Here is a 12584-nt window from a genome sequence, read left to right as displayed (position 1 = left end):
TAAGCATGAACAGATGAGTCATTTGGTCTTGTGGAAACCTTTGTGCTCATTTCATGTGTGTTTAATTTTTCCTGTTTTAAGCATCATTGAGTAATGTAATAACGGACTTTTTCCAGAAATACAGCTTAGAGTTAGTAATTTTATGTACTTCTGTCAGACTTCTTGATTCAGCCTTTCTTTGTTGGTAGATACTAAAGATGAGTATTGGTTTTTTAATACATATTTAGGCCATTGGGTTCCTGATCTAATTAACATGTCTAATGAATGCAGATTTTGCATGCTGAACCTCTCACCTTTTATGCGCATTTTATTATTTTACTCAAAAAAAAAAAACTGGCACCAATCTTCAGTCTAAGATAATCTTAGTGATAACACTAAGATAAGTGTTTATCATAGCAATTCACATACTATGTAAGAGCTTGGTTCAGTTCTAAAGCACTTTAATTTAGAGGGTCCAAGCTGAGCAAATGATGTGATGTGTATTTAACGTGTGGTTTCTATAAAGCAATTCTATTCTTCTATCTTTGGCACCAGACATGATTGAGAGATTACAGGTCAACCATTTAAAAATAGTCATCTGTTTAAGATGTAAACATAATTTTTTTTGAGACAAGAACTCTTTGTGTAGCTTTGACTGTCCTGGAACTTGCTCTGTAGACTAGAACCTCAAACTTAAAGTGATCCACCTGCCTCTGCCTCCCGGTTATGAGATCAAAGGCATGTGCCACCACTGTCCTGCCATCAAAATATTTTTAAACTTTTAGAATCAGAATTAATTGGACTGCTGCAATTTCTGAAGCTTTGGTGTTAAACTGTTGGTGTCATTCATCCAGAGTTTTGTGTCACAGAGAAGTATTTTTAGTAAGAGCTTGCTACAGAAAGTTACTTTGCTTTCAACTTTTGATATTCATGGATTGTGTGTTGCTATGTGGATATTTACAGTTTGTTGCTATGTGGTTGCATGTCTGTATATTTGTGTGATGCTATGTAGGATATGTAGGTTACCATAAATACACTTGTGTGTTAACATATGGGTTGCATGTGTTAACCTGTTAGGTGCATGCGATTATGTTGTCATACACATATGTACACTAGCTACTTTTCCAGTTGCTGTGATAACTTCCTAGACAAATGCAAGGAAGTAAGAGTTATTTTGGCTTATAGTTTTAATATAGTCCATTACGATGTCAGGAGTTTGAGGTTTTTGTTTACTTTGTGTCCTCAGTCAGGAAGCAAAGAGAGATGATGAACTCCTGGTGTTATGATTAGTCTTTCCTTTTTCTGAAATTAAGATCTAGATGTAACTGACATCATTCTGTGGGTTATTCCTCCTCCTGCTTTAATTAACCTAATTGAGATAATCTCTTATGGACATGCCCATAGACTTATTTTCAAATTAATTCTAAATCCTGTTAAATTGAATAGTTCAGTTCATTCACTTTTACAGTGTACACCTGTGTGTGGGCCTGGTGTGTATATGTGTATTCCTGTATATTGCCATGCATGTGTATCTTTCTGATGATATGTGGGATGTGGGCATCTGTTTTGCCATATTCATCTATTGCCATGTGGATACATGAGTATGTTCTTGTGTGGAGTATATTTGCTATTGTGTTTATCTGTATTACTGTGTTGTGAGCTGTGTCTGTATTACTATGTAGGATGCATGTTTCTATGTAGTTAATATGTGTGTATATGCATCTTTGTGTTGAGCTATGTGTGTTTTGAGGTATATGTTGTGCATGTGCATGTGTATCTGTATTGCATGTGGGTAAGTGTGTACATCTGGGTGTCACTATGTAGGTGTATCTGTGAGGGTAACCATGTGGAAGATATGTGTAAACCCACATATTTTTTGGCCTCTCAGTATTGGGATTTAAAAAGTGTGATGCTCTGCCCAGCTGTATGTTATGTGTTTCTATGAATTGCTGTTTTAATGGTGTGTGTGTGTGTCTGTGTGTCTGTCTGTCTGTGCCTGTTTGTTGCTATTTGAAGTTTGTGGACATCTGTGTGTTGCTTTGTGAATGCATGTATGTCTGTGCTGTCATGTGAATGTTTGTGCATTCCTGTTTGTGTATATTTGCATCTATATGTTGTATTGTATACGTATGTGTGTGTTGATGTGTTACTGTTTGGGTGAATGTAAGAACATTAACAAGTTGGCATAAGCAGCATATTTGTTTGTATGTCTTGGTAGTAGTCATTTAGTGTAGAAGAGTTCTTGCTTTATTCAATAAAAGATGTTAGTGTGATTATTCATTGAAAGTGGTTTTCAAGAATTACTATAAATAATGAATTGTATCTAAGTATACCCAATTCTGCTCAAAGGGGCATAGCTAAGGTAATTGCTAAAGTCCTGTCTTAGTTCTAGTTTCTGCAAATACACTTTTACTTTGAAGTAACTGCTACTTAATTGTGAAGTAATAATTTGTTCAGTAATCTGGTAAGATTTAATTAGCATGGTTGAAATGCATGATAATTCCATCCTTAAAGTAAATGCAGTGTTAAAACATGTGTCTGAACATTATAGCTGCAGAAACTGAGTTAGTTAATTCCTAACTGCTAAATCAGTTTAATATAAGTATTTGCGTTTTCTGTAGCTGAACTTTTTGAACTGTCATTCAGGGACACTTTTCAGACTTAAATATTTGCTAAGAACGACAACAGTATTTTCAGGAATTTATCTTGGATAGCTGATGCACAAGTTTGGCTCAGTTATTAACTGTCTGGAACATTACAATTCAGCCAAATAATGATATCTGTCTACTTAAGTTGTACAGTTTATTTCATGTGTTTTCTTTTTAATCAGAATTAAAGCTTTTGAATTCAGCAACAGTCAAGAAGAATGTCTCAGTGAATTATATTGAAAAATCCAATTACTAAGTTTGAGGCAGGAGGATTTTCATGAGTTCAAGACCAGCCTAGGTTAAGACAGTTTAAAGCCAACTTCTAAACTTAGATAGGATTCTGTTATGCCAACCAAGAGCTTTGGGAACATTTGACTAAAAGTTACAGGTGTGCTAATAACGCCTACATTTAACCTTTTTTACTTCAAATACTAAATCCCCTTTCTTATATTTTCCTCCATCCTTTTTATGCTCTCTGGTACTGAAAAACTGAAGTACAGAGCATGTATTCTATGAGTTTTCATTGGGTACATACTTTATTAGTAAATGTTTGTGGGTAGGAGGACCTGTCTTTCTATGTTGAACAGATTGGCACCAGCCTTCTAAGTGCTGAGTCTTGTATCACCATACTTGACCTATCTACCAGGCAATGAAGGCTGTTCTCTACATTCCAAGGTGAAGTAGATATTGAGGTTCTTACTAACAGTTCACATGAAAGCCTGGCGTTATTTATCTATTGCTTCTGTTATCTATTTTAAATCAGTCTGTTTGTTATTCCTTTAATATGAGCTGATATATCTAGTAGCCTAAAATGATTTTGTAGAACAAAATGGAGAAAACTAAAGTGAAACTATGAAGTCCTAGATAAATAAGTTATTTATATTTTTTAAAGTATAGAGATGGTACGTGTAAGCTTTTAACTGAGATGATTCAAAGGTTAACACAACCTCCTTTTTTAGAGTCATAAAAGAAAGTATCTGTGCATCATTGTTTTCTTGTTGTTTTTATTGCTAAGTACTCTTCTGAAGTTGTTGACTATTCTATTCAGAATCATTACATTTTTCAAATTTCAAAGTTCTGATTATTATTGTATTATGTATAGTTACCCACACAAACTAGTTTGTTCTCTTTATTCCTTCCACTCAGCCCAAGCAGATTAATCTTCAAATAGCATTTTTATTGAAGGAAAGTATTCCTTGGTGTAAGTTAGGGAAAGGCTATTTTGACCTGATAACTGAGATTTCAAAATCTTTTCTGAGAGAAGTGGAGCTCCTCTTTTCCAATTCAGACAAAACTCTGGAGGCCACTAATTCTCCAGTAGATCGCTTGTCTGCCTTGTGACTAGGTGCAGGTGGAGGTAGGGAGATGGAGGGAGGGGCAGTAGGGAAGGGAAGGAGAGAGGGAGAGAGATCTTGAAAGGAAAGTGTTCCTTAAGGAAAGGGAAGTATCTAAATAAAAAATATTCATTCTTTGTGTGTCTCTTATGCCTTTTAAACAATGCTTTATAGAGCTTAGCCGGGACAATAAAGTAGAAACCACAATAATTGTGGGAATGTACCCTTGGCTAGAGAAGCAAAGATCTGAAACAGACAAAGGTAGGAGTAATCCTGTCAAATGTTCCTTCTAATGCTAAGTGTATTGGTGTCACATGGCTTTAGTCCTAGCACTGAGAGGCAGAGGAAGATGGATTTCTATGTTCCAGGCCAGCCAGAGCTATATAGCAAGAACTGTCTGAATCAATCAACCAATTAATTAAAAATGGTCTTTCTAGTTATCCAAACTCAAGCATGGACATCTGTAGGCAAGGTGCCTGCTTATGCCCTTTTAACCTGGTGGTGCCCTTGCTCTCTGAACTCACAGTTTCTCTATTTTAGAGTATTCTATGGGGTTGGGAGGGTGGGGGTATGCCCTGTAAGCTATTCCAGACTTCTTTTACAGCCAAAAGTCTTTATTCAAATCCTTGTTGGAACAACTTTCTATCAAGATGTGGTTGCCTATCAAATGCTCAGCCTCTTATAATATTGTCTCTGTCTTTAGTTACATACTTCTAGGTAGTTGCAAAGGGATGCTTTGTTACTTGTTTTAAGACAAAAGAAATAAAAAGTTCCTGCTGGCTTAAATAGAAACTATTTGTCACTTCAATAGTGACAAATGTTGTTTTGTTTTTATTTTAACTTTTCTAGATGGCAGCTAACTCCTGTATCTTTCTGTCCATCTTTAAACTACAGGTTTTAGAAAGAATAGGGTCAATGATTTGACATTGACTCAGCTTTGAGTATGAGAAATGATAGTGGTTGATTTCATAGTAACTTTTGAACCAAGGTACCATTTGGGATAGTAATAGGAAGCTCACTGGAGCCAATGAATGTTCTTCCAAAAGAAATACAGGTTTACTGTATTGGATTACATTTTTATTCAGAGTTAAGTCGGTGATGATAGATGGGATTTTTATATCACTTTAATCTACTCTTTCCTTCTACATTTCAAATAATCAACTTTTCCCCTTTCTCAGGTTAAATGTAGCATTCATCATAATTATATTAAAATTTATAGTAATTACCTATTGTCTATATTTTTATCTTTCATATATCTCACATTATTGGTACTTATAGGTCTTCTTTAGTAGCTCACAGTATCTAGCATATAATGGGTGCTCACAATAGTCAAATATGAATCAATGTGTTTGAAGGATCATTTTTTTCCTATGAGGTAGCTTACCAACCCTGAATTTGTCCAGACCTTACTGATTTCATATCACTTTAAAATTTAATATATTGTAGTGCCATATTTCAGAATATGAATACTGTAATAGATAAGAGGAGTCAAAATTAATGCTGAAAAGGTGAAAAGGACCTGTCTTTGATGTAATAATGGGAACAGATCAAGGAGTGAGCCAACATCTTTATGAATACTTTCTGTAGCTTACCTGCATGCATACATACCTTCAGTGTTCTTAGCCACCAATATGAGAGGTTAACAGTTCACAGTGACAGAACATATTTGTTTTTGTTACATTGTCCTTCTTGCTAAATTATATTGGGAAAAGTCAGCTTCTGAGTCTTATGTTTTCAATTAAATTATATTCTATGGATGTATACAGAAGATTTTTATAAGTGCTGAGGCAACTAGGTGATACTTCTTTACTAGTCTTCAAATACTGAAGAGTGATTGTTTTTACTTTTTATTTGAGCAAACATGACTTGGTTTGTGAGCCTGAATCAAGGTAACCCCTTTTTAACACAATTGATTTTCAGACTCATAGTAGGGACTAAGACTTTTGTTGTAAATACAGTGGATTATGTCTTATTCAAAAGACATATTACAGATAATTTTGACTTTATTTAGTTCTTTTACCATACTATAAAATCATTTTCAAAAAGAACTTAAAGTTCACTTGGGGGAGGGTTCTTTTAAGACAATATAGGTCTGGCACTTCCGGAATTCACATGTAGACTAGACTAACCTCAAAATCACACAGATCCTTCTGCTTCGGCTTCCTGGGTTCTAGGATTAAAAGAATGTGCCACCATGCCTGGCTCATTTCAAACATATTTTGATTCTAGATACTGCTTATGATTATGTAGTCACAATTTTGTCACATCTAATGATATCCCAGCAACTAGAACAAGTTGCATATTTGCCCTTTTTAAAAAATCTTTATATGTAGCCACTCTTAGCAGCAGGTAAGATGTCATCCTGAGTTATGAAGAGATCACCAAAGCAACTTTAAGTAGCTACACTTGAATATCAATGTGATATTTACTTTCTGAAATACTATAAACATTGTTCTTTTGGGGGGGGGGTCTAGTAGAAAAGCTGAAATGTTGAATTAGGTGCAATTTTTAAGATTTAAATGGTTTTGAGGCTTTATTATTCCAGTGAATAAAAATATGTCTCATTCTGATAGTCTAGCTAAAAATATGCTTTTGAAGCTTCTTTAGTGCTATTGCCAAGGTCTCTTCAAAAGTATGAGTATTCTTGATAATTTTGTTTTATGGGTGACATACTGAGTTAATAAAAATATGAAAACCAGGTTGGCTGCTACACAGTTTCCCTCTCCCACACAAGCCACTGAGAATGAAGTGGTGCTCTGTTGTTCCATGTGGAATGTGGCTTTGAAGTTTAGCTGAGTAACTCAGCTTGTTATTTTCATTTTTGTCTGATGAGTGAAAGACTTGTTTTTTCAAGCAAATAAAATAATTGAAAAAGATTAGGTTCATTTTTGGAAGAATGGATGTTTTTAAATGTAATCATTTCCTGCAACAAATAGTCTGTTTGATTTATGTTATTTAAAATGGAATTTATGACTTGTGCCTCACTGTTAGTTTCCAACCACATTAAAATGGATCCAATTAAATGTGTCATTTGGTCTTTCTGGCATCAGGGATCTGTTTAGCTGACCAAAATAACCAATGTTTGATTGACTCATTTCTAATAATAATCTAGACAGATGGCTTTAGATAAATTATAGATACAAAATCTTTATGGTTGTATGGTTTTAACTTTAAAAAAAAAAAAAACAGCCATAGCATGAATCCACATAAACACCATGTCTTTGGAATCAACATACAACATCCAAGGGCTTTCAGTTATACTTCTTTAATAAAGTATTACTTTATTAAGTGTTAAAGAAGTTCCTAGCATTTTTACTTGTTATTGGTTCATCTTTCTGAAAACATGTTTACCACTAATATAGATATTATAGTATTAGCATAACATTTACCATTACTATAGATATTAATATCATTGCATATTAAGTAAAAAAATAATGTTTAATGCTTTTTAAAGAGTAGTTTCTTTTCTCTAGGGGTATTTTAGGTAAATGTTTTAAATTTGAAATTATACTTTGTGATTTTACTATTATGCTCATAATCATTTTATAATAAAATATTGCTTCAATATATTTTTCAAATTTGTTTTCTGTCTTGATGATCATGAAAAATAGTTTGTTTTGTTTTAGAAGTATTAATATTTGAATATTTATTTTCAACAGGTACTAAACTAAGTAGGGTTCTGAAGTCAGCATAGTTTCTTTTGTATGTCAAAAGCAGTGGTTGTGAATGATAGGGCTAAGAGAAACCTTGGAAGTTAGCGAACTTGTTTCCTCGATAAAAGTCCTGAAGCTAGCACAGAGGCAACTAACTTATCAACCAGGTCTCAGATGCAGTATATGTATTCAGAGACTACTTTCCACAGTGCCCTCACTCAGTCTCCCAGCTCTTGGGGCACACTGGAACTTTGTGACAAAGATTTGAATGGATATGGTAACTGAATTAGATTGCTTACAAGTGTATAGTGTAATTAACTGGAAATACAATGGGAGACTTGTGGAGATACTTTTGTGGCTCTCTGGAGGTGACAGGAGGGTCCTCACTTAGATTTAGAGGAGCTCAGAGAGTGATTGCTCTCCAGCGGTAGATGGCAGTGTACAACTGAAAGGAAGGCAGAACTGAAAAGAGCATCAGCTAGAAGTGGCCACTTCAGTAGAATCTGTTCTAAAACAAGAAAACACTCTCTTTTCAGCTCCAGCACCCACAACAGCAGTACCCTACACAGCAATAAAATGTGTGGATGTCCGCAAGAACCACCATAAAACAAGATGGCTGGTGCCTTGGGGACCGAACAAGTGTGACAAGATCCGTGACATCGAGGAAGCAATTCCAAGAGAAATTGAAGCGAATGACATTGTGTTTTCTATACACATTCCCCTCCCTTCTATGGAGATGAGCCCATGGTTCCAGTTTATGCTGTTTATCCTACAGCTAGACATTGCTTTCAAGCTGAACAACCAAATCAGTAAGTATCTCAACTGCTATGGTCATCTCTGGGAATTTTCTTCCTAAGAGTGTTATTGATGATGCTAAATCAGATAGTTATTAGCTGTTTCCTGCTTCCTATGCACTTTCTGAGCTCTTCATCTGAATCAACCCAAATTTTAATCTTTCCAAATCTCTTGAGGCAAATATCACTTAAATATATATATATCACTTGGATCCTGGTAAAGTTGCCCACAGTCAGACCCAAGACTGCAAAGGTTTCAGTCCAAACCTAAAAGGTACCCTAGCTACTAAACATATTCCCCTTCTAGTACCAAAAGGCAGCTAACCTCAGTAGAGGAAGGCCCTTTGTGTTTAATTGGATTTCATTACTCCTATGGAGTGAGACTGTGGCCTTAGAAAAAGATACTTACTCAAATGAGGCTGCTAGCCAAGGAATATCTATGATCCCACTAACACATTTTGGTTTTGATTTAATTAATTTATTTTTCAAACTTATTTGGTTGCATCTAGGGATAGTATAAAGAATTTTTGCTTTAGGAGTTTTTGTTTTGTTTTTTGTTGTTTTGCTTTTCTGAAATACTAAACATATTCTAGCTGCATGTACAAAATACACAAAGAAAAACTTTCCTTAAAGGACTTATAATTAGGTGGCAATGACAAACAAATAACCCACCATGACAGTTTGGTAGTATGATGTAACATTGGATGCTGTGACCAAGGTATTCATAGGACACTATGACAGCACCAAGGAAAACTTTATTTAGACTGAGCAGGCAAACAATGTGAATGTGAGTTTTGTAGATGAGAGTGACAGAAACTTTAGATGAATATCAAAGAGAAAAAGGCCTGATAAAAAGTAGGAGGTAAGTGTTGAAGTACGCAAAACATTCTAGAGACTAACACTAACCTTAACCCTTATTTATAACATTCAGAGGTGTTTCCAATATACCTAGCTAGTCTGTTACTTGTTAAATTCCTCCCTCATTCATTGGTTGAACAATACATTTATTAACTAATTCGGGTTTTAGTATTCCTAGAATTCTAATACATTTAGGAAAAGAGAATTTAAAACAAAGAAGGGCCACAGGAGGATGAGGTGGGTAGATGCCCTGATTTACCAATGTTTGGACAAAGAGATCAAGGATGCAATGTTCTGTTATCTAAGCTGTCTGCTTGTAGCATTTCAAAAAGTAATCGAATATCTTTTACATAGATTCCTACCTCCTAGCTCTAAGTCTTACCTAGAAATAGGAAAAGATTTTTTTCTCTAATAACTTAAATAAGTGTTGCCTACTGGCAGTATCTAAGCTGGATAATAAATCATTCAAAAGTTATCAACTTAAATCAAGCAATCATTACTTATTTCTTGATTTCTTTGTGTCAGGAAGCCAAGCCCAACTTAACCAGAGTCTCTATTTCAGTCCTTTCAAGGCTTCAAGTCAAGGCTTTAGTCAGAATATTTTGAGGTAGCACTGGGGGATGGTGTCTGCTTCTAGGCTCACTGGTGTGGTTGGCTAGCTGTTGTCTCTCATGTAGGTCTCTCAGGTTACCTCATAATGCTACAGTTAGCTTTCCTAGGGACAATCATTCAGGAGTCATATGAGGAACATGAACCAGAAGCCACTCTAACTGCTGGTATTCTATCACTTCTGATACCTTCTATTGGCTAGATGCAAACCTGTAAGTTCAGCCCAAACTCAGGAGCCTACTAGGAGGTATTGTCACTTAAGACCATCTTATGTTAACCTGTGAGTGCACTTTCCAAAGTAGCCAAGATAGCATTTGAAACATGTTTCTAATTAAATTTTGTTTTATTTTGTGTGTGTTTCACACAAACCACAGTGTATTTATGGATGTCAAGACAGTTTGTGAGATTTCATTCTCCTCTTCTATGATATGGTTCCCAGGGCTCTAACTCTGTCATTGGACTGGCTGGCAGGCATCTTTACCTGTTTATCCATTTTGTTGTCCCATGAGTTCATATTTATGACCAGATGAGAAGTATAATAGAATGTTTATGAGAATGCTTGAGAGTACTCCTAAGATAGATTTAAATCCCCAAATGTATTGTTTCTTTTGCTGTTGTTGTTGTTGTTGCTGCTGTTTCGAAGCTTTATTATAGAGAAATAGAAAAGGAAAATAGATTGAGAAATAAAGATAGAAAGAAAAGATAGAGGGGTGAGAGCTGGCCATAACCATGTGGAAAGGGGAGAGAACAATGGGAAGAGAGGGAGAACAGGGCAAGAGAGCGTACGGCAAGAGAGAAAAGTAAGAGCTTATTATTTCTTTTAAAAATTTTAATGCCGGGCAGTGGTGACACATGCCTTTAATCCCAGCACTTGGGAGGCAGAGGCAGGTGGATTTCTGAATTCGAGGACAGCCTGGTCTAAAGAATGAGTTCCAGGACAGCCAGGGCTACACAGAGAAACCCTGTCTCAAGAAATCAAAAAAAATAAAAATAAAAAATAAAAAATTTACTTCTGCATGCTGACCTCCAATTGAAGCAGCACCATTTGTTGAAAAGGCTATCTTTTTTCCACTGGATGTTTTCCGCTCCTTGGTCGAAGATCAAGTGACCATAGGTGTGTGGTTCATTTCTAGGTCTTCAATCCTATTCCATTGGTCCACTTGCCTGTCACTGTACCAATACCATGCAGTTTTTAACACTATTACTCTGTAGTATTGCTTGAGGTCTGGGATACTGATTCCCCCAGAAGTTCTTTTACTGTTGAGAATAGTTTTAGCTATCCTGGGTTTTTTGTTATTCCAGATGAATTTGAGAATTGCTCTTTCTAACTCTATGAAGAACTGAGTTGGGATTTTGATGGGGATCCTGTTGAATCTGTAGATTGCTTTTGGCAAGATGACCATTTTAACTAGATTAATCCTGCCAATCCATGAGCATGGAAGATTTTTCCATTTTCTAGGGTCTTCTTCAATTTCCTTCTTCAGAGACCTGAAGTTCTTGTCATACAGATCTTTTATCTGTTTGGTTAGAGTGACACCAAGATACTTTATATTGTTTGTGGCTATTGTGAAGGGTGTCATTTCCCTAACTTCTTTATCAGCCTGCTTATCCTTTGAGTATAGGAAGGCTACTGATTTGCTTGAGTTGATTTTATAACCAGCCACTTTGCTGAAGTTGTTCACCAGCTGTAGGAGTTCTCTGGTGGAGTTTTTTGGGTCACTTAAGTAAACTATCATATCTCCTCATACTAAGCTCAACTCCAAGTGGATCAGGACCTCCACATAAAACGAGACACACTGAAACTAATAGAAAAGAAACTGGGAAGACCCTTGAGGACAGGGGCACAGGGGAAAAGTTCCTGAACAGAACACCAATTGCTTATGCTCTAAGATCAATAATTGACAAATGGGACCTCATAAAATTACAAAGTTTCTGTAAGGCAAAGAACACCAACAAAAGGATAAAACGGCAACCAACAGATTGGGAAAAGATCTTCACCAACCCTACATCTACAGAGGGCAGCCTTATTTATAATAGCCAGAATCTGGAAAGAACCCAGATGTTCCTCAATGGAGGAATGGATACAGAAAATGTGGTATATTTACACAATGGAATACTACTCAGCAATTAAAAACAATAAATTCATGAAATTTGTAGGCAAATGGTTGGAACTGAAAGATACCATCCTAAGTGAGGTAACCCAATCACAAAAGAATATACATGGAATGCAATCACTGATAAGTGGATATTCACTATCCCTGAAGCTCTGGATGCCCAAGACACAAGTTGCATTTCAAATGACTCCCATGAAGAAGTAAGGAGAGGGCCCTGATCCTGGAAAGGCCTGATCCAGCATTGTAGGGGAGTACCAGGACAGAGAAAAAGGAGGGAGGTGATTGGAGTATGGGTGTAGAGAAGGCTTATGGGACATATGGGGAGGGGGGAACTGGGAAAGGAGAAAGAGTTTTGGAATGTAAACAAAGAATTTAGAAAATAAAAAAAGAAAGAAATGTTCAACATCATTACTCATTAGGGAAATGCAAATCAAAACAACCCTGAGATTTCACCTCACACCAGTCAGTATGACTAAGGTTAAAAACTCAGGAGACAACAGGTGTTGGTGAGGATGTGGAGAAAGAGGAACACTCCTCCACTGCTGCTGAGATTGTAAGCTGGTACAACTACTCTGGAAATCAGTCTGGCGGTTCC

The 12584-nt window shown here is 36.0% G+C and overlaps 1 protein-coding gene across 2 annotated transcripts in view; it reads left to right on the top strand.

The window, feature by feature from the left end:
- Positions 1 to 12584, top strand: part of Wls (Wnt ligand secretion mediator) — a 119038-nt gene that overhangs the window by 27319 nt on the left and 79135 nt on the right. For both annotated transcript variants that reach the window (XM_052178840.1, XM_052178839.1), the window contains exon 2: positions 8151 to 8423. In XM_052178840.1, coding sequence (XP_052034800.1) covers positions 8151 to 8423 — 273 coding nt within the window. The remainder of the gene's footprint in view (positions 1 to 8150; positions 8424 to 12584) is intronic.

The sequence above is a fragment of the Apodemus sylvaticus genome, chromosome 4 (genome assembly GCF_947179515.1).
Source record: "Apodemus sylvaticus chromosome 4, mApoSyl1.1, whole genome shotgun sequence".
In the NCBI taxonomy this organism is placed as follows: domain Eukaryota; kingdom Metazoa; phylum Chordata; class Mammalia; order Rodentia; family Muridae; genus Apodemus; species Apodemus sylvaticus.
Note: the sequence above shows the minus strand (reverse complement) of the source record. Positions and strands in the feature narration are given on the sequence as shown.